Genomic DNA, 22,860 nt, shown 5'->3' with positions numbered 1-22,860 from the left:
AATACAGCATTCAAAAGTACCCAGCATGTTCAGTTTCAGTTCAAAAGGAAATGTAAACTACGATAGCTAAATTAGTAACATTGAAGAAAATATGACTATGCAATGTAATTGGTGGCTACAAAAAAGACTGCCGCAGTTTTGGGGTTCATAAGAGATTTCACAAATCAGGAATGTACTAATGTCTTATTTACACAGTTCTGGTGCAGCTGCGTCAGGAACATGGTTCCAGTTCAATTATCCTAAGGTTATGGAGGGCCATCTAAAAACCTCATATATTCAATAAAATTTCAGTTTTATATGAACATTGAATTTGGAACAGATGTCAGATAGAAATTTGGGTAACTGGGGCTTTGGCTATATCACAATCAGTCCTGAGCAAACTGCAGAGAACTCAGAGAAAAGAAGCAACAATTTTAAGAGGGCTGAAAGGCCTGATAAAGGAGGACATCTTTAAAAAGTTAAATATACATAATGTGACTAAGTGAAAGGGAGGGAGGGAGGGAGAAATCCATCAACATTTGCAAAATAAACATAGACTGGAAAGGAGCTATTTAGTATAGTGGAGGGTTATATATACTATATATCGGTTATGACAGGATGACATTACAAAAAGGAAATTTTAGGTAGAGTAGCAGGAAAAGCTTCCTTACTCTGGGATATATTAGACTGTGGAATGGTATTCCTAAGGCTATTACAAAAGACCCCATCAACAGATACCTAGAAGATGTACCATAGGTAATAGTACAGTAACAGGGAGATGAACTGGATGACATTCCCCCCCCCCCCCCATTTGAATTACAGAATTAGAGATAAAGGGCATGGTAATATTTTCTGACCTCCATACACTTATCTTCTGATGGGCAAATTTTAAGTAAATCCGAATACCCCATTAGTTTTCTATAAAGCCCATGCTTTTACAATAAAATCTCCCTCACACTTATCTTTGAAAGGGAAGAGTAGAAGTTCAGTTTCTCATGTTTTTGAAAGTACTAAAATTTTGCAAAAAATACATTTGCTTTTGTTTGCAATTTTTCTATTAGTCTTCTCTCCAAGTTTAGATTTAATGAACAGAAATCTTACTTGCAATAGCAAAAAACAGTTATTACAAAGCCAAAAAACCTGGGTAATTAAACAAGTATAAGGAAAAACCCAGACCACTTTTTAAAATCTAGAATCCCAGTTGCAACATGGAGTTTAACTAAGGTGAAACGTATTCCAGAATTCATTACAATAGGAACCAACTATTGACCTGTTGGCAAATGTTCACATTTGATTGGCATCTGCTGTACTACTTAAAGAATTATGAACACTTAAGGAATTAGGCCATAAAACTGAAATATTACAAACTTTTCTCCTTTTTCTTTTATTTCTCTATCACATCTTAAAAATAAACTAACAGAAGGGCTTAAGTCAAAGGGAAACAAGGTGTATGATTTTAATAAACATTTTTCTTATTAAAATCCTTGATATTGCTTAAATATACCATACAGAGAAAAGCTATTTTATAAAGCAACATACACATTTCAAGTCAATGATGTCAGCATAAATTATTCTGGTTTACCCCTCTTATGTAATCAGAATGCCTTGGTTGTGTATATATGGTGAACTACTACGTAAGACTAGTTACCTGTGTAGTTTCTGCCAAGCTATACAGTACAGGTTTTAAAAAAATGTTTTATGCTATATACAGAAATATATATACATATAACATATAAATATATGTTATACATACACATACATTTTTATACATATACACACAATACATATATACACAATACTTTACACTTTCATATGGCCTTTGGCCAGAGAATCTAGGAGGAGTTTTACATCATTAAGCCTCCCAGTGTTTAAGGAGACAGTTTCTTTATTTTACAAACTGTGAATTGAGTCCTGATCTACAGTTTTTGTACTTATATTAAATATTTCAGTTAGGGGTGTGATTTTTTTTAACTGAAGTGTTTATACTGGTACAAACCCTAGCATGGACTGTTATAGTGGTATAATACCAATGTAGTATGTTCCCCTTCCCATACAGGAATAGCTATACTGGTATGAACAAGGAGTCTTTTATACCAATACAGAACTGCACCCATATCAGGGAGTTTCTGCTGCTTTACCCACACACCACTCCAGTAAAAGCAGTACAGCTTGTGTTTAAGTCTTTGAGCTGAGGGCTTATCTAAAATAATTTGCTGAAAGTCACAGTGGCAGATCCAGGAATGGAATCCAAAATGCCAGACTCTCAGTCCCTATTACCTAACCAGTGAAAACCTCACCTCTGCCTACGAGGGCTGCTCTTGGGAATGCTACTGCTACTTCATTAGTACATGTGGAAATAGTTATTTACTTGGTGTATCTGCAGTTTAACTATACAAGTCTAGTAAACAGTCTTCAAAGTCTAAGCGGCACACACGGTGATCGGAGTTATGGTCCCAAGCCCTCCCACAAGCATGCAAGAATTAAAGATGCTACAGAAGCAGGAGGCTGTATTTTAAGATCAGATGGAAAAAGAAGGGGTTTAGGTCACTTTTGGCCATCTACCTTTGCTTAGCACTCAAAGTGGCATTGACCAATTTTGATGGAAAATCAGTTTAGCATGCCTCAGCCAGGGAAGGGGACACTACAATGTGGCGTCAAAATACAGGGAAAAGTAGGAGAACAACAACAATCTCATCAAAATCCATCATCAGTCTAGTCTATTAAGTTTTAGTAAGTATCAGAATTATGATCACAAGGGCAGCCAAAGTTGTTCCTTTCTGTATTAATGACCTTCCATCATTTATAATGGGAAGCATTCACATTAGGAATTTCATGACAAAGTTTTAGAACACTATATGTTCAAAGACTACCCTTCCAAAACCAGTAAGAGTTTTATTAAAGAGTGGACATACAGTAGGTCCCACTGCAATGAATCGGCTGATTTATTCCATCAATCAATTTCGGTGTTGTATAGGAACTTTCCATTAAATCCTGCATTTTAGCGAAGAGACAGGGTTGCCTGGCCTGCTCCATTCAGGATTCTCTGCTAACTGTAAAATGTGGGATGAATTGTTTCCATTTTATTATATAGTGCAAATGCAGATCACTTTTTTAGCTTAGAAATTGAGATTTTTAATGGACAACTGTGTTTGGTGTAGGCTGTTAAGCTATAATATTCAGTTACATAAATAAAAACTATTGTATCTTCGATATGAATTGGTATTTTGTCTACAATTTCTTTATTAAAAACTGTAACAAGATACTTAAAAAAGGCTAGATACAAAAGGTAGTTAAGCTGCTCACGAACATTAAAATTTTCCAAAATGTATCTTCAATAATCATGATCTTATAAACATTTTACAGTTACCAGAAAGTGCCCAGGCTGAGTTTACACAGTTGAGATACCGCAGTACAAGTATCTGGTTAGATCTGAAAATGGAACAACCTCCTGACTGTCTTCCTATTGAAATAGGAATACAAAAATGTTGATTGTGAACTATGAAATAATGTGCACTGGCCTCATCATATGTATGAAAAACCTTGCTCAAGGTACAGATTGCATGCAAAATATTAGTGATGGGATCTAATGTACCAGAGTTCAATGCAACCAGAACAGAAACTGCAATGAAAGTGGTTTTCATAAGTAAAAGTGAATGATTCCAACTCTTAGGTCTGAACTGTCAAGAACTTTTTACAAGTTCAATATACATGATACACAACTGCAGCCAACCACAAATTAAACACCATAAAAAAAAGTTAAAATAAAACACAGAACATACTTAATTTTTTATTTTGAAATTCCCTACTCCCTCTATACAAGAACCTTTGCTGAAACACTTTCCACAAAGGCAGCAGTGAATTTTCTGAACATTTTACATATTTTCCCTCAGCAAAAAGATAAATCACAGTGTAAATTATATTGTTCTGCTGTCATCTTTGGCTGGGGTTAGGCCAAGAAATTACTGACTAGCGAAATGTTACAGTCAAACATTGCTAGTGCTTCTTGGGCCTGTAGATTACAAACTTAATACAGGAATGTTTGCATTTAATCATTAAAGTACCACCAGGGGTATGACAGCATTAACTTTCATAAACTTTTATAGACAAATGGAAAAATCTACAAAACTTAGCTAGTAATATTACACAGCAATACACACTTTTTATATTCTACACAAAACCAAAATTCTTGGTCTTAATGGCGAGTAACAATTTCTGTTTCAGAATCTGTTTAGAGGAATAAAGTGGGACATAAAGGCGAGAAATGCAAGTGTTTGCTGTAGGAAGATGTTGGTCATCTGGTGGTCTTATTGTGATGGATGGCATGGGCTGGAATCCTTCCTCACTGGCAGGCAACGATGGACTTGATGTCCAAAAGTAAACCTGAAAGAACAGGAAGTAGGTTGTAACTTTTGCAGTTTTAGAAATATTTAAACTGACTCCATGGTGCAAACATTGGTATCACATGCTGGATTTCTGTTTTGACATGAGTAAAATGGGAAAGTCACAAGGCAGTCATGGGGCTTGATCATAAAACACTCCTTGTAGTGTAGAGACTCAGATCTTGTGCAGGATACTATTATGATAACGTTATACTCCCAAAGCAATTCCTCTCTTCTCTCAACTACAAATATATAATATCACATATACCTTAACCAACTTATCAAAAGCAGCAACACTCTCTAAATGATATTGACCACATCTTGGTGCAGGAAGATGAGTGTCCATCTTTTTGAGAAGAGGAGAATGTCTGTGTATCGGAAACATTTGTATATAATTTGCCATTTTACATCAAACTGCTATAAAATACAGCACTGATACCAAGTGCATTAAAAGCTAGCAATGGAAATTACAGTACCAAGAGTTCACTATAGAAGTATTAGAAGTGTGAAATATTCTCTTGCAGAGCTAAGTGAATACCGCATTGTACCCTGAGCGCTTTGCCTAAACCAATCTGCTCTAGATTTTCCTTTTTTTACACCAGTCTGTTTTCTTTTTTGGTTAGTTCACAATAGGATGTTAAATTTAGATTAATTAACTATTCGAATAGTCAATAGGATTTCCATCAACTATTCAATTGGTCTATAAGGACGCCTCTGCCTATGAACTGTAGCAAGAGTCCTGTGCTCCCTGAGGCACCTCAGACATTGAAATGTACAAGAGCTCGGTGGGGCTTTCATACATTTCAAAAGCAGAACTGCAGCAGAAGCGGCACAAGTGGAGACTGCTTCAGTCCCCACTTGTACCATTTTCCGCTGTGCCTCTACCTCCCCTGTCCCCCACAGAGATGGTGCTGGGGGAAAACAGCTTTTAAGACGCCTCCCCCCCCCCCCCCGGCTGTCTCTCTCTGATAGAGGCAGCAAGTAGGGGGAAGTGACTAGTTGCATCACTAGTTGACTAGCCGATAAGCTCATGCTTATCGGCTAGTTGACTAGTCGCTTACATCCCTAGTTCACTCAACCTCAAATAATGCAATTCAAACCTGATCTTCTGTCCATCGGTTATTCAGTTTGAAACCTCTGAAACAGGGACTGCAAATGTGCTTGAAAGTTCTGAGATATGGACAAGGATACACCAATATTCATTTTCTTGTGAACAAAGCTATGTTTCAGTCCCAGTCTCCTGAGTTGAAAGCCTAATGCACTAACAGCATAGAAAACTTTCATAAAACAAACAAAAGAGAAACTGAAAAGCAATTCCGATTTTTTAAAAGCAGTCAAACAACTTTTTACAGTGGAAGGTCAACTTACTAGATCTTGTCTTTCTGTCATACTCATCTTCTCAACTATGGACCAAAACCAACGCTTGAACTGCAAAAGCTTCTCAGCATTTTCTCCTGTATGAAACAGAGTAAATAAATTAAATATATTAGGCAATGAATATTTATAGAACATGTTTTATACATGTCAGCAAATAAAATCTGTAGTTTCAATATGCCTCCCAATAAAATCTGTATACGGATGTTGCTAAACTAGAAAGCCCCAGCAGCAGAGGTTGCTAGCAGCTGGGAAGAGAAACCCAGCAGGAAGGCAGGTACCGCCCCGCACAGTCTAGCAAACTCCCTTGTCTGGGACCAATCAGGTCCCAATTGTGCCGGACCAGGGACATCCAACCTGTACTAGGAATAAGGACAACTCCATGTCAAATACTAATGGAAACACTTTTTAATGTAAGAGCTAGATCTAAGCAAACTGGTATAAAAACAACTTACAATTTACTAACTAGCTAAGTTTTTAACAGGCCAATAAAACGTTGCTTTTAAAATATCAGACTACATCAATCTTAGAACTAAATATATAGTAAGGCCAGAATTTGGCAAGAAAAATAGCGCAGCTCCTTTGCACTCTGAGGGATTATTTATATAGTGATACAGAGGTTGTACCCCCCCCCAAAAAAAGAGTTGTGTACTCTTCTATTTTGAGGTAAAAAATTCTTAAAAGTGGCAAATAGGGTACAAATCCTTTTAACATATTATATTTAGAGCCATTCATTAAGGTGAATGAACAGAGTAGGGATGAAAAATTTCATTTAATCAACTGATTAAATGTCATTTAACTGGTTAACTGATAAAAGGGTGTGTGTGTGGGGGGGGGGGGGGGGGGGCCTGCTCTAGCCCTCACCAGTTTACTGGAACTGGTATGCATCACCCTTTAAACAGAGCTAATTTTAAGTTTAGAAAAAGTTGAATAAGTTATATTTAATATTCATGAACATCTTAAAGTTATCCTTGATATCCATGAACATGGATATCCATTTATCCATAGATGACTAATGCTAAAATTTGAGCTGTACAGCTCATTTTCAAAACAGACTATGTATTTCATACCTGACTCATCATTGAAAGAAGTAAAGCTGATCAGCATTTGCACATTTACTTCACCACAGCCATTTACCAAAAGCCTAAAATCTTCTGCAGTCAAGTCTTCTAATGAATTCTTTGGAAGCACATCCAGCAGACCTTTCCTCATTGCCTGAAAGAGACACAAGATTCATTTTATACTTAACCACCTTTGCTACCCTTTACATGCATTTCTGAGAAGTTATATAGAAGGAAGTTCATACCCCACATATCAGAGTTAATTTTCTTGGCCATTCACCTCTTCCATGTTCAATCTCAAATGGTAAAAACGTCTTTGTGAATGAAAGACTATATGGGCCTCTGGTCTGGAACTTGCAAAGTAACAAGTGTATGCTTTCTCACTGAAATCTGAACTTTTCCATATAGCCATTTTTTTCTGTGCTCTAGTCAATTACAATATATTCACAACTATTTATTACCTTGCTGCCCTCTATCTATCCCAAACTCCCACTTCCTTGAATGCTGACACTGCTTTAAAAATCTGCCACTTTCAGAATCATTAGACCTAGAAATTAATGCTGTAGCTGTATCATTAAAAATCTTGGAACTCAACTTTCAAAATGGCAGAAAGCATTAGGCCATCTTTTCCCCCCCCAACGCATACCACCTCATTTAACTACAGTAAAACTCCATTGGTCCGGCATCCAATGCTCCGGCACTCCTGATGGTCTGGCACCATCAGGAACCCAGAAGTGCTCTGGCTGCCGGACAATTGGAGCTGCTCTGCGCCCGGCTTCCCCGATTCAGCCGCTGCTGAAACTGACCAGCAGCTGAATCAGAGAAGCCGGAGGCAGAGCAGCTGGGGTGCTGCTGGGTTGGTCCCGTAGTGCTGCCCCGCGGAGCTGCGGGACCAACCCAGCAGCACCCCAGCTGGCTGTGGGCAGGGGCTGCTCTGGCAGCAGCCCATGGTCACCGCAAACAGAAGCTGCTGCTAGAGCAGCCAATCCTGGGATTGGGGCTGCTGCCAGAGTAGGGATAGTAAATGGCATTTAATCAGCTAACTGACTAATTGATAGAATTTCCCTGCTGCAGGTCTGCCTTTTAAATGTATTAACAGCTGCTAAAAGGCTAAAGTGCAGCTGGGAGGACCAGATGCCAGCCAGAACAGCTGATTCCTAGCTCGCACTGGGTCGGTCTCCCCCCGCCCCCAGCGGCTGCACTTTAGCCTTTTAAATGTGGCGGCTCTTAATACATTTGAAAAGCACAAGTGCAGAGAGGGGGAGGGAGGGCACCTTGCACAAGCCAGGAATCAGCTGATTCCGCTCCTGGTCCTCATTACACCTTTGACTCCCTTGCCCCCTATGGAGATGGTGCTTGTGGAAACTAGCTTTTAAGCCAGCTCCCCCCAGCACAGGCTCCTGCCCCCCCCCCCCACCTCCTTGCTGCCTCTCTATGATAGAGGCAGCAAGTGGGGGGGAAGTCACTAGTTGAGTCACTAGTCAACTAGTCACTTACATTCCTATGCCGGAGCAGCCTCCCCTATCTCCCTCACTGCTGCCTTTTAAGCCAACTCTCCCTCCTTCCCCTCCCTTGCTGCCTCACACACACAGGCAGCAAGGGGAGGGGGAGTAGTTGACTACTCGACTATCCAATAAGCTTATTGGGTAATCGACTACTCACTAACATCCCTAGTTCAATAAAGAATTAGATAAGTTCATGGAGAATACATCAAGATGGTCAGGGTTGCAACCCCCATATTCCAGGTGTCCGTGAACTTCTGATTGCTAGAAGCTGGGACTGTACAACAGGGCATGGATCACTCAATCCCTTGTGTTTACTCCCTTTGAAGCATCTGGCACAAGCCACTATCGGAAAATGGCTAAATGATCAACTGGTCTAACCTATTATAGTCATTCTTATGTCTTTAAAAGTGAGAGTATTCAGGAGATACTAGCCAATAAATCAGGTCAGAACTGCAATTTGGGAAAGGTGGTGAGGCAAGTGACAATAAGGACAATATCATTTCGAAGTCTAATATCCCATGGCTTACCATGGTTGATAACAGTTTAGCAGTCCAGTAAATGGCCCTAAACACCACTCTCTGAATCAATGATTAGAAAGCAAATATTCTTATATCTAATCTTATTTCAAACCAGGCTTCCAAAAACAAGACCAAGATTTACTTTTAGTATAATTTTTGACAGATGCTGGTCTCATTTCTTGTTAAAAATGAACAACAGTAAGAACAAAAATTTTGCTACCATTAGCCATACTGAGCTTGTGCAGAGTGAGCATAAGGCAGTCAGATGCTCCAGGGACTTTATGCTGTTTTTAGAGTTGGCTTGTAAATCTCTGAGCTAAAAGGTTAAATAAATCTGGTCTGACAAAAAAAAACAAACACACACACACACACACACACACACACACACACACACACACACAAAAATGGAGAATTTTGCAAAATCTATATGTCTTTGAAGATAAAAATGTAAATTGCACTACATTTTCACAGTATACATGTTATGTAAACTCAAGATATTAAATATTTTAATCTATATTTAAATACTGAAATTTAACTAGTCACTGAGCTAACTTTAATTCTTCCTTTGAATTTATATCCTATCTATTAAAATGAGTTTTTAGGGTAATCACGGTCTCCACGTAATTGATTTAGCAGCTGGGTAAAAATAAATGAATATTAATTCCCTTCAGAAGTTGGACAACTTGGAATGGAATCTTACATGTGAAAAGCACTTACATGTAGAGGTTGTTCTGCTACTACTAACATTCTGTGTTCTGCATATTTCCGCACATATTCATAAACATTCTGAGGGGTGACTGGTATATTTACACCATTGGAGATGAGTTCAACCTTTGATGAAGGAGCAAAGAGAGAATTTAAAAATTAATATTTAAAGGAGAAAAAAGGAACAGTCAAAACAGGAATATCATTACTATTACTGTATACTGTAAATATGTTGTGGTGTTGTGTAGCTTTTTCGCTCTTAAAACAAGTTTTCAATAGATTACTGGTTGACTGTTTAAAGTCAATTTATATGATGAGACAGAATCTTGTTCTGCTGATTTCTCATTTATCTTATATTTAAAAGCCCATAAATATTAGGGGTGGGATCTTCAAAAACACATCAGTGAGTCAAGAACAGATCCCACAGAGTTTTTCAATGGGCCTTGTGGGCCTGAACACATACATAGTTTAGAAGATCTCACCCTAAATCTACTGTTGGTGGCAAGGTGGGGTTGACAGGCTATGGACAAGTAACATTAAACTGTAAAGTTCAGCTTCTACCTACCTGTCCTCCACCCTCCTCCTTGCACAGGTCTATTGCAAATGCTAAATCCATTGCTGCAAAAACAGCATCAGCATCTGTGCTCTGGGAGGCGAGGATAAGTTGTCGCAAGCTCTCATACATAACCGGATCAAAAAAAGCGAAGTCATGCCAGTTCACCTAAAATATGGTAGATGTTTGAAATGTAGCATTGTTTTTATAAAGATATCCAATGAGATCTAAAACTAATACAATATATACATTCGCATAAATGCCATATCATGAGGCACTCAAACACTTGTAAAGAATGGTAAAAAAAAAAATTAAGGAATTTCCACTCATATCCTTATTTTTTGAGGTGCAAGAACATACCACATTCAAGTGCACTAGTAACACACAGAGAAAGTTCTAAATTATTTGCCCACATTATGAATAACGACAAGATCTAGGAACTGAACTCTTGCAATCAGCTTGGGTCAGAACAGACCTTGGTTGATTTTTCAGCAGGATTTGAAAATAGGGTCTCACATGTCACTAATAGGGTTGCCAGATGGTTTCACCAAAAATTATGACCCCCCCCCCCCCCCCCAAAAAAAACTGCAGAGAAAAAATTCTGTTAAGAACAACAAACAACAACAACAAAAAGGCCGGGGGGCGGAGGGGCGGGGAGAGATCGAAGGGAAGGGGAGAGGACCAGGGCCGAAATGCAGTTGCTTCTTCCACCTCAGAATATTGTCCCAAGCAGCCTTCCATCAGGCGCCTGAGCCAGGCCTCAGGAAAAACAGTATTTTCTGAATTTTTTTACCAGAAGCAAGGTGCAAATATCGGTCTGTCTGGTTCCATACCGGACACTTGGCAACCCTAGTCACTAATCCTTTTCCTGTCACCACACTCCTTACATCTGCACCTTCGAAAGGAAGCTTCTTCCCAGCAGCTGCACATTGCTTTAGATGGAGAACTTATTTGTGCCCAGTAATTGCCCTCATCACCATCTACAAGCAGATCTTTTCAGCAGATTCTTGGCACATTCCAGGGGCCTTTGCTCCATTGATTACTGGGCAGGCAGGGAACCCTGGTTATTTTTCTTTCTTTCCATTTAACATACTACTTTGTGGTGCCCCAAACTCAGACAGAGGGAATTTGGTGCTTTGTATTTTCCTGTGTTGCCCACTCCTCTGTGGTCAACTTGACGGAGCCCTAACAGTTAATGCTTTCCTCAGATGGCTGAGCAAGGAGAATGGCCCTTTGGAAAGGGGTTGCAAAGACTCACTCTGATGGCTTTTTTTAAAAACAAAATGAGAGCCAGGAATAATGGAAATCTTTTAATTGGTTGCACCATACACCATATTTAAAGGTATATTGACTAAAATGTGGTCATGCCTTAAAACAGTTAAAACATAGGCAATTGCTGTACTGCATTTAAATTATGTCTACACATGAAGCAGAATTTGAAATCTGATTTTGTAATTGTAACATAGTAAAAGCAGAAAAGAACTAAGCTACCACACTGGTTTATCAAGTTCAGGAGAAAAAAAAAAAAATCAATTCTGTTCCCTCCCCCTCACCCACCCTTTTTTTATAGATGGTATATTATGTCATTGGAAACCCTCCTTCTCAGTCAATTCCTTGATATCAACTGGACAAACTCAGTTTAACTGCAAGACCAAAAAAAAATCACAACTGTTTTAATTAAATTTAGTCTTGTCAAACAAGCACATTATTAACATCAAAACATATATTTTGTAAAAAAAAATTAAAGGCAATTTAGATTTCTGCAATCAACTTACTTTTCTGCCCAGAAGAACTTTGATAACATGTCTGTTTAACGTGATGGGACATAGTTCATTCTGAAGCAAGCACAACCCTAAAATTCTGAGAACAGAAAGAGTATTGTTAGAAAAGCACAAAAGGAAATTGTTAAAACAGCAGTGGGATTCAAAAAAGTGTCCCGAACATTTCAACAAGAAAAACAAATTAATTCTGGAAATCAGGTTGAAGCTAGCTTCCAAGTATAAACCTCGTGTTTGAAACTTCCCAAAGACAACATCTGCAAATAGAATTACTGTTTTTGAAATGGTGCATGCAGTACCTTATCCCCTCTGGACAGTTTTTCTTGGAACCTTGGTTAAAAATATATATATTTTAAATCAGCTATGTTTCCTCAAAAACAGTCATGGGTAAAGAAGGATCACTTCCTCAAAAATACCTGCTGCAACAGAACTTGTTCTTGGAGACTAAAAATCTCCATAGATATTTCTAAGAAAGAAAATTTAAAAAGTAACAATGCAGGAATATAAAAATACAGTCAGTAGAAAAGAAAGAAACCTGTTTCGTGGAAGACTCAGCAAAAACAGGGATAAAAATAAAAGAGGGTTCCCAAAACTTAACAACCACCACCACCACACACAGGACCACTGAAATTGTTTCTGTAAAAATTCAGTTTACCAGCCTTTTAACAGCCACCTGCAGTCTGTGCAATTATATTTCATATATGAGTCAGAGTGTCTAAATAAATATCAGTGACTGAATGAGCCTTGAAGCTACTATGCATTCAGCAAGTTGTTACAATGCAAAATGCAGTCAGAGAAACACTTAGACATGGATCTTCTGGAATCAGGAGAATCTGCTGCATGCAAGTGAAAACAATCAAGAAGTGAGTGGATTTTAAGGGTGTCATTCATTTTCAGGCATAAGCCTAGAGACTTCCACAAAATCATGCTGAAAAAAGCCTCATCAGAGCAATCCCACTCGTTCTTCTCATGACCACCTATTTCACAGGCAGGTGCACTGAAGCACATGAAGATTATGAGTCTAAATTATTCAAGAGAACAAATACTGGTCACAAGCCTTATTCTGAAGCACATGATCCCACTAAGGAAAAGTGTGGTAGAATGAAATGTCAAATTTAATCTTCAGTCAGATACATTTTCAGCAGAGCTAAAGCAATGTGATAGGAAGACAACCCCAGGCTCCATAATATAGTCAAAACTCAAAGGTCACCTTTACTATAGGAAATTTAATTGAAGGACTTCATCCTAACTAGGGATATTAGGAGCACCACCCTTAATGGATTATGCTTATTGGGTAACGGTTAATTGGTACTTGGGCAGAGGGCTGCTGCAGTACTTGGGCCCCCCGGAAGGAGCCAAAAGCAGCCAGGCTGAAGTAGCTCCTCCCCATGGCAGGGGGAGGAAAAGGGGAAGCACAGGCCTCTGGCCCGCACTGGTTAACCAATTAAACAGGATTTTACATCAACTGTAAGTTATTTTTCTGCCATCATCAATACTGTAGTAAGCTCCTTTTAAGTAGTGTGTTAGAATTTAGTAATTTTGTCTGTCATTTCAGTCTTCTTTCATGCACTCCACAGAGGGAGAATTGTGTATGCAGTGTAGTGCTTTAATATGCACACTATAATGTATTTATGTCAGAAAGAAGAAGTCAAAGAAGAGGACCTTGCATTTGAAGTGAACATAGTGAGGTTTGTGATGAATTTTGATGTAGTTTGGTTTGAAAAGGTTGCTGATCCTTTGAAAAGGTTGCTGGGGCAAGGAATAGCTCAGTGGTTTGAGCATTGGCCTGCTAAACCCAGGATTGTGAGTTCAATCCTTGTGGAGGCCATTTAGGTATTTGGGGCAAAAATTTGTCAGGGATGGTACTTGGTCCTGCTATGAAGGCAGGGGACTGGACTAGATAACCTTTCAAGGTCCCTTCCAGTTCTAGGAGATAGGCAGGGATGGTACTTGGTCCTGCTATGAAGGCAGGGGACTGGACTCGATAACTTTCGAGGTCCCTTCCAGTTCCAGGAGATAGGCAATCTCCTATAATTTAATTTATCCCTGGTCTAGACTAAGATTTGTGGGGGGAGGGCGGGAAAAAAAATCAGGAATGCTTTCAAGGGAGTCACACTTTTGGACTTAAGAGCCTATGGTGGTATCTGGACATAGATATCAAAACCAAACGCTATTGTATATTCTGCGGGCCGTGCATGTCCAAGTTAGACATAATGTGGATGGTACTGGGGCACTTTAAGGTCCTGATTCTCTGACATACTTGCAAAGTAAAAATGGGACAGAGAAAGCAAAAACACAGAGATATAAGTTTTAGCTCAATAAATCCACAAAATAGTTAACTTTGACAGAACATGTTTACCTCCTCAGAGATCATAAGTCTTGGAACCTGACACACCAATGGTGCAATTTATCTGATGCTATTTTCCCCTTCCTCTCTCTGATTCAGACAGACTCAGGTGCACATTAAGTGGTACTAGTACCTGTCAAGGTTAGCACCCTTGGGATCTGACCGGTGCCTAACCAGAGAATTTGCTGAACCATAAGAGATCAATGTTGTCTATTAGCATTACCAACACTTCCACTGCTTATTGGACTCTTATAAGGCATTTATGGGTGAATTAGAACTGAACAACGGCAGCATAGAGCACTGAAAACCAGGACTGGTGGCTGTAAATAAACTTTATGGTACTGGGGGAAAACTGGCCACACTCATGAGAAGTGGACATCCTGTTAACTAAAATCATGCTGGATCACAGAAGTTGCCCGACCAGCGTGCCAAACTAGAGAAGTTCAACCTCTATCAAAATACCTGAAATGCCAAAAGAACACAAGGCTAGCAAAGTAAATTAATACTGTACCTGCCAATGTTTCTGAAACAATTCAACCTCGCCTCTGTGTTTTTGCCAGGCCTTGGTGTATAAAAACCTCGTTTCCCAGGTTGGTAGAATAGAGGTGCATTATCATCACCATCATCTGTATCATCTAATTCCATGTCTACCACACTGCGACTGGAACCATGTCGCTTTCTATTTTCCTAGTACAAAAGATTAAGAAGCTAATTTAGAATCCTGGTTAAAAATCAAACATCAGTCCTAATTTCTAAAAAAATTCTTATTTGCAGGGCTCGACAAATAATACAATCTACTCGCCTGTGGCGAGTAGATTGTAACCCGGAAGAGCTGGGTTCGGGTGATCTGCGCTGGCGAGCGGGCGTGGCTGACGAGCGGGGCTCGCCGCAGTTCGGTGAGCCCTGCTTCTTTGTCATCTGAAGAAGTGGGTTGTGCCCTCAAACATTTGTGATGCTATTTGTATATTTTTGTTAGTCTCTACGGTGGTACAGGATCATTGTTGTTTTTTAAGTTTTTTTTTTAGTTACAGACTAACACGGCTACCCCTCTGAGACTTTTATCCTGATTTCTGCTAATCTTTGATACTGAAATCTGTTCACTACTGGACTCAAAGATTTTTGAGTCTTCCCATTTCAAAAGACTGGTATCATTTGGTAATTGAGCAGTTACTTCGTTATTTTTTAAAAAATTAGAAAAGATTTCTTTAGCAATCAGAAAAAAACCCTTCATTTTATGTGAGATAAGAGGAAAAAACTAAGGCAAATTGCCAAGTCACTTAAAGGTTGTCCCATTACATTTATTTTAAATTCATACAACTTTCTATGGCAAGACAATTTAATTGGATTTTAATTATCTTCCAGTTCACATGTGAGTCCAGTGCAGAACAGATCCCTTACCTGTACCTTTTCTGAGGAATCCAGCAACCCCAGATCCAGGATACTGTCAGCTCCATTTTCCCTGGAGGGGCAAGAGGAAAACAGGCAAGCCAAGTTTTAATTTACCGATATCAATTGTAAGACACATTCTGTACTGGAATTAGAAAGTTTTATTTTTTACATTTCAATAAAAAATACAACTAGAGATGATTCTGAAAACAGAATTTAGTAGAGACAAATTTGAAAGGAACAAGACTGCCAGTAATTAATTATGCATTTATACAGCTAACTTTCCTTGATCAATCTCTCCTGACAGATAGAAGGAACACTATAAGTCACTGTAACAAACTAAAAGCAAATTGCAATGTGCAGTTTCTTGCCAATTTGGATTTAAAGCAAAACACAAAGAAAAATATCATATTATTAATATTGTAGTGGATCCTAGATATCTAACATAGACAATGGCTTCATTGTGCTAGGTACTGTAAATACACAATGTAAAAAACAGCCCTTGCCTCAAAGAATTTACACTCTAAAGAGACACGGTAGATAATCTGGGGAAAAGGAAGTACTATTTCATTTTCCAAATGGGAAAGTGAAGGTACTAATATTAGGTGACTTGCCCAAGGCAAACAGGACATCTCTGATAGAGCAAGGAACTGAACCAAGATCTGCTAGGTCCTAGATCGCTGCCTTAATCACAAGGCAGCCTTCCTTTTAATCTAAATCCTTATTTAATCCTTTACCTTCCATGTGCAATAATGAGTTCCATAGCCTCATCAACTCTTGCTCTAAGAGAATCTTCGCTTGCTAGTAACAGAAGCAGCTGAGCAGGGGACAACTCCAATAGCATACCTGTGATTTTGCTTGCAAATGCCTGGAAATAAGAGTTCAAGATCTTATTATTCCATCATTCCTTCAGTGCATGCACTCTCAAATAGGATTATATGAGAGTCTTCATATCTTAACACATCCAAGATTTAAAATGAATTCAGTGAGTCAAATGTCAAGTTATAGAAACACAAACTAGAGAAAGTCATGAGAGATCCAAAAAAAACACCCTTATAAAATTTAACTATTTTAATTGGTCATGAATTTCACAAGCAAAGGATAAAGAAAAGACATTTTAAATGAAAGATACCCATAGCAACAACAACAGACTTAAGCGTACTGCAAAGATGGTCTTACTGGTTGCATTGCTTGCACACGAGGGTAAAGCCTTTCTCCAAGAGCCTGTCGATGTGCTGGAAGAGGATCAGGATCATCACTAGGATTTCCTTCTGATGCTGGTCTAAAGGGTCTTGTGTCAATGGAAAGTTGTCTTCTGAAGTCCCTTTAAAAATGACAGTTCACATCTCTCTTGGTTTATATTTTGTGAAACTAGATAGCACTGAATTAATTGCAAAGGAAACACACAAAGCTCTTGGACATTATCATTTATATAGATAAAATAATATGAGTCTGTTCTTGTAATTGTAGCATTCTGTGTAATTAGTTGGATTATAAGGCTTGGGACAAACAGAGCTGAATTCCTTCAGTCTTCTAGGGAAACAAGTAACAATGGTGTTGTTTGTAATGCATTTCATATCTTGGCTATGCAGCAAGTGTTGCTACTGCAAAGACTGGAGGGATTTGTGAGACTAGGTTAAACAAAGGTTTAATGATGTTGAAATGGGCTTATGTATTAAAGCAAGTATTTATACACCATATCTCAAAAGTTGAGTTTGGAAGTTATTCAAAGTGCTTTACTACAGTAAAACTCCATTGGTCCGGCATCCAATGCTTCGGCACTCCTGATGGTCCAGCACCATCAGGAACCCGGAAGTGCTCTGGCTGCCGGACAATTGGAGCTGCTCTTTGCCCGGCTTCCCCGATTCAGCCGCTGCTGAAACTGACCAGCAGCAGCTGAATCAGGGACGCCTGGGGCAGAGCTGGACTATCGGAAGGGGGGGCTATGAGGGTTCTGGGGTGGCATCTCCCCCCCCCCCAGACCCTCTCATAGCCCCCCCTTCCGACAGTCCGGCATAGCTGATAATCTGGCACCCCCTGGGTCCTAAAGGTGCTGTATTATCGAAAGTTTACTGTACCTTGAAAAAGGGAAATTTGGTATCCTCTCAGTTTGAAGAAAGGAGAGTCTACATTTTAGAATAGGACATTCATCTATTTCAGTGGTTCTCAAAGAGTAATGGAGAACGTTTTTAGGTTGGGAGCCACCGATTCACAGAAAAATCAGTCAGGGGCCCACACACGAGTGAAAAGAAAAAAAAAACCCTGACCCCTCAGCGAAAAGGGGGAAAACTCTCAGATGGGGCCCCCAAATGAGAAGCAGGGGAAAAAACAGGGGAGATAATCACCTCACTTCAGCGAGGCTCAGGTCTTACCTACAGGGGTGAATTACCTCTTCTGGGGGTCCAGGGCTAGATTTTGTCCCTCCCCAGGCTCTGGGGTGGGACCAAAATTGAGGGGTTCAGTGTGCAGGCTGGGGTTGCCCAAGAGCAGGCTGAGGGAGTAGGGTGCAGAGTGGATTGGGGTGTAGGAGGAAGCAGGAGATTGGGGTACCTATCTGATGTAGCTCTGAGGGGGCACAGATGTCTTCCCCAGCACCCTGCCTTGCAGGCACTGCCCCTCACTGCTCCTACGGGCTGTGATTGCCAGCCAGTGGGAGAGAGGGGGTGGAGCTAGCACATAATCACAGGGACAGTGCCCTGCGCTGCTGTTCCACCACCTCGGATAAGGGGGAACAGAAGCACCCAGAGCCACTTCTTCCTTCCTGCCAGGCAGAGCCTGTGGGCCAGATGCAGCTTGTAAGGCTAGGAACTCCCCCTGCTGCAGCAGGGAGACTACGCTGTCACTCCAGCCACATAGGGGTTGGGAGGGACGGGGGTAGAAATGAGACAGAATGGGAGAAGGAGCCCCTGCGATAAAGCACTGGCTCCCTTTGCTACAGGGGGAAAGGAGCAGAGCCTCAAGCCATATAGACCTGATCGAGGCAAGCCTTGGGCCATAGGTCCCCTATGCCTAATCTAAAGGTTTTTTTTCAGGCCCCTCCTTCTGTGTGTCTATAGTTATTTATGCATCTTCCCTCTCCCCTCCTCAAGAGCAACAAAAACAATTCAAGTCTAGAAAACATGATCTACGAGGGAAGACTGAAAGAATTTGGTTTGTTTAGTTTGGAAAAGAGAAGACTGAAATGGGACATAATAGCAGTTTTCAAGTACCCAAAAAGGCGTTATAAGGAGGAGGGAGGAAAAACTGTTCTCCTTGCCCTCTGATGATAGGACACAAAGTAATGGGCTTAAATTGCAGCAAAGGGGGTTTAAGTTGGACATTAGGAAAGGTTTCCTAATTGTCAGGGTAGTTAAGCACTGGAATTAATTGCCTAGAGTGGTTGTGGAATCTCCATCACTAGAGATATTTAAGAGCAGGTTATGTCCAGGATGATCTAGCTGGTGCTTGGTCCTGCTACCAAGGTCTCTTCCAGTTTTAGTATTCTAAGATTCTATATAACATCCAGCTCTAGGGGTACGTCTAGACTACATGCCTCTGGAGACAGAGGCATGTAGATTAGGGTACCGGACATAGTAAAATGAAGCAGCGATTTAAATAATCGCCGCTTCATTTAAATGTACATGGCTGCCGCGCTGAGCCGACAAACAGCTGATCAGCTGTTTGTCGGCTCAGCGCGATAGTCTGGACACTCCCCTGCCGACATCAAAGGTATTTGTCGACCACCCTGGTATGCCTCCTGGGATGAGGAGTGGAGAACAGCAGTGTCTGCTGGCTGAGTGCTCAGCTCTGAAGGCAGTGTTGCATCACCAACAGCACAGACACAAGGGTGGCAATGTGAAGAGTGCTATTTGTCAATATCATTTTCATAGCAGACTTAGCATCCCATTACCACCCTTACTTCTGTGCTGCTGATGTTACTGCTTTGGGGCTGACCGTTGGAACCCTGCCGCCTTTAAGTTCCCCATGAGGAACTGAACAGGGAAGCAGAGTGTGAGCCATATGGCAGAGCTTGGGCTGTCATGCTAGTGGGTTGCCAGCTGTCCTCCTTATCCCCACTTTCCAGGTGCGTATGGACCTTCTGCAAAAATTCCAGCTGCCTGAGGCTGACAACCAGAACCCTTAAAAAAAACAAAACAAATCAAACACACCGCTCAGGCCTCCCTTGACACATTCCTATGTTTCCCTTGGGAGATCTGCCCCATCTATTCATAAAATACCTATGACCAAGACATAAATTACAGATAAATCACGTACCTATCCCTGTCTCTCCGAGAACCAGCTCGTAAGCCACTACTCCTCCTCATTTCCCTTTCTCGTTCCCTCTCCCGATCTCTCTCCCCTCTATTTCGCAATCTCTGCATCAGACCTGAAAAGGAAAAAAAACCCAATGTTTTTTACTTCATACATATACATCTGTACTTCAAACTCTATCGCATAGCTTGTGCGGCAAAAGAGCAAATTTTAGTGGATTAGATGGCTCAGCTAGCAGATTGCAATGGGGATTCAAAACTTCAGCTCCAAATCACTGGCTTGAAATTCAGCTTTTAAAAAGGGGCCATACCTGTGTTACTATCTAGCTAACAGTTTATTTTACAACTTTTGAAATCTTCTGCTAGATGTATTCTTTCAAGTGCAAAGGATGTTTAGTCATAGACTAACCGAGTAAGCTGTTCTAAATGGTGGCTGCTAATGGGTTAATTATTATTATATGTACTCTAAGACCTGGACTGCACTACAGGGTTAGACTGACGTAAAGCAGCTTACGACCACCTAATTATGGCAGCGTACATGCTACTGCCTTGTTTCCACCAATGTAAGTGCCATACAACTCCAATGTAACAACTCCAGCTCCACAAGAGGGGTAAGGTTTATGTTGGTGTAGTTAAGGTGACTCTTTCATCTACCAGCTGTCATTCTTGTCAATTTCTGGGCTGCTGGCTCAGTCTCTGTTCCAACCTGGGCAGCTACCCAAGCTCCTCATTCCAGTGGGAAGTGGAGAGTTGAGAAGTCTGGTGTGGCTCCTGGTGGGGATTAGGGAACTGATGGGATGGGGAGGCAGCTGGGCTTCCCCACAGGTAGCTGGATGCAGAGCTGAGAGCTCAGGCTCTCAGTACCCCCACAATGGCCCTAATAAGTTGGTGGAAGCACTCCTGGTGAGGATACACACCACCAACCAAAAGAGGTCAGTGTGAACATGAACCAACATAGTAATTACTGCAGTGGTTATAAGTCGACCTAACATAGGTCAATCTATCTTTATAGTGTAGATATGCTTCAAGAGACTTTAAAATACTGGGAGTAGGCAGAATCAGCAGTTATGGAACTGGAGCAAGAGAAGAACTAATACTTCATTCAAACTTCATATACAAATCCAAAGAGCAGTTGGATGTTTCTGCTAAAGCGACCAACAAATTTTTTATGTGAACCTTAATGTATGTTATCAGGGATCAGTTAACACAATGAAGATAAATGGAGAAAGTTCATAAAAAGGGACTGTGGGGGAAATAGAACCATTCTTCTACTACCCTGCCCTTCAAACAGCACGTAGGTAAGGGATAGCTCCATAGTGACACCAGTGCTACTACTTTTAAGTCCACTGACTTAAATCCTCTACTACCACCATTCCCTTGCACTGCTCCAGTCACATCAAGCTGTACAAGTACAGTTTCCATGTGACCAGCTCCAACCCAGCAAACCCCAGTGTTACATTTAGATAGGTCCCTATCTATCTTAGGCCTGGTCTACACAAAGAGTTTAGGTTGAATATAGCTGCATGAGGTCGATTTTCTAAACAATGTATCCACACTACCCAACATGTTCCATCAACTTTAAGGGCCGCTAACATTGATTTCAGTACTCCTGCTTTTCATGAGGAGTGAGCAAAATTTGACCTTGCATGGTCGGATTCATGGCAGTATAGACCAAGTGTTGAGGATCTTGGCTCTGGGAGGTATCCCACAGTGCCCCACTTCAACTGCTCTGGCCAGAACTTGTGCCTCTACTGCTCTCCAGGTGAACAGAAAAAGCACTGGGAAAGTCTGAATTTCATTTCCTGTGTGGCCAGTGTGGGGGGAACCCCTCAGAGCAGGCAGCACACCTGAGCAGTACACATGGCCATGACTTCCATGAGTTCAAGTTCAATGGGCACCAGCTCCCAAAGGCACAAAAGAGCATGAGCTTGGAGTGTGCAGGAGAGCTTGGACCTCATGGAGGCGTGGCAAGAGGAATCCATTCTCTCAGTTCTGAAACAGCAAAAGAAATGCTGATATTTACACTGAGACAAACACAGTGCCTGGTGGAGAAAGGCTACTCCAGGAACTCCCAGCAGTTCCGAGTTAAAATAAAGGAGCTAAGGTAGTTCTATCAAAAGACAAAGGTGACCAACAGATCATCTGGAACATCACCAAAAACGTGCCACTCTGACAATCAACTGCATGTGATCCTGGGGGGACCTGACCAGCTTCCCAAGTCCACACCATGGAATCTTCCCAAGACACTCAGGATAGCAGCGTAAAGGATGGCATAGTGGAGGAGGGAAAGGAAGAGGAGGATGAGAACGGCCAGTCGGCAAGCACAAGAGCCAAGAACTTTTCTTCCCTTTAGAGCCAATTCCCTCCTCCCAGGACATCTAACAGTTGAGCACTGATCCTGGGGAGTACACTTCTGGAGAGTTCACAATTTTTTTCTTGCTACAAACAGGTTAAAGCAATGGGGTGTGATGTGTTGCATACTCTGTGCCTACCAAAAGTGTGTGCCGGGGGGGGAAGGGGGGGAGCGCAGGCACTGGAATGGCTTGTTAAGGTGTCTGGAGATGGAGTGCTCCTTGAATATCTCAATGAAGCTCTCAGAGGAAAACTCTGATCCTTCTCACAAGGTTTCTAGTGAGGCCTGCCTTATTGCATCCTCCACAGTAGGACACCTTCCCACGTCAAGCCATCAGAAAGTGATCTGGTATCACTGCAGCACAATGCCCAGGTTTCTGGCCACATTCACTCAGCATCATTCTGTGTGATTCACAGAAGACTGATATCTCGCATGGCAACCTGGTAGCCGTGTCAGTCTGTATCTTTAAAAATAATGAATAGTCCTGTGGCACCTTAGGGAATAATATATATATCACAAACTTTCGTAGGCAAAACTCACTTTTTCAGATGACATGGATTTGAATGGAGGAAAAAAAGGGCACCCTCAGAATAAGAAGGGAGAGAGAGGGGAAAAAAGTACCGAGAGGTCACCAAATGAAATTAATAGGTAGGAAGTGTAAAACAAATTAAG

At 40.9% G+C, this 22,860-nt stretch overlaps 1 protein-coding gene across 10 annotated transcripts in view; it reads right to left on the bottom strand.

Annotated features, from left to right (window-relative positions):
- Positions 1 to 3,191: 3,191 nt before the first annotated feature.
- The window catches only part of UBR5 (ubiquitin protein ligase E3 component n-recognin 5), a 167,468-nt gene continuing 147,799 nt past the window's right edge, over positions 3,192 to 22,860 (bottom strand). For 9 of the 10 annotated variants that reach the window (XM_075920248.2, XM_075920251.2, XM_075920249.2 and 6 more), the window contains 11 exons: positions 19,840 to 19,951; positions 16,765 to 16,909; positions 16,323 to 16,453; positions 15,598 to 15,658; positions 14,711 to 14,886; positions 11,850 to 11,934; positions 10,087 to 10,242; positions 9,534 to 9,647; positions 6,803 to 6,947; positions 5,727 to 5,812; positions 3,192 to 4,359 (listed from right to left, as the gene is read on the bottom strand). In XM_075920248.2, the coding sequence (XP_075776363.1) occupies positions 4,147 to 4,359; positions 5,727 to 5,812; positions 6,803 to 6,947; positions 9,534 to 9,647; positions 10,087 to 10,242; positions 11,850 to 11,934; positions 14,711 to 14,886; positions 15,598 to 15,658; positions 16,323 to 16,453; positions 16,765 to 16,909; positions 19,840 to 19,951 (1,424 nt within the window). In that variant the 3' untranslated portion in view covers positions 3,192 to 4,146. The remainder of the gene's footprint in view (positions 4,360 to 5,726; positions 5,813 to 6,802; positions 6,948 to 9,533; positions 9,648 to 10,086; positions 10,243 to 11,849; positions 11,935 to 14,710; positions 14,887 to 15,597; positions 15,659 to 16,322; positions 16,454 to 16,764; positions 16,910 to 19,839; positions 19,952 to 22,860) is intronic. The other variant, XM_075920252.2, reaches the window with a different exon arrangement.

Source organism: Pelodiscus sinensis, chromosome 2, assembly GCF_052426305.1.
Source record: "Pelodiscus sinensis isolate ZL-2025 chromosome 2, ASM5242630v1, whole genome shotgun sequence".
Taxonomy (NCBI): Eukaryota; Metazoa; Chordata; order Testudines; family Trionychidae; genus Pelodiscus; species Pelodiscus sinensis.
Note: the sequence above shows the minus strand (reverse complement) of the source record. Positions and strands in the feature narration are given on the sequence as shown.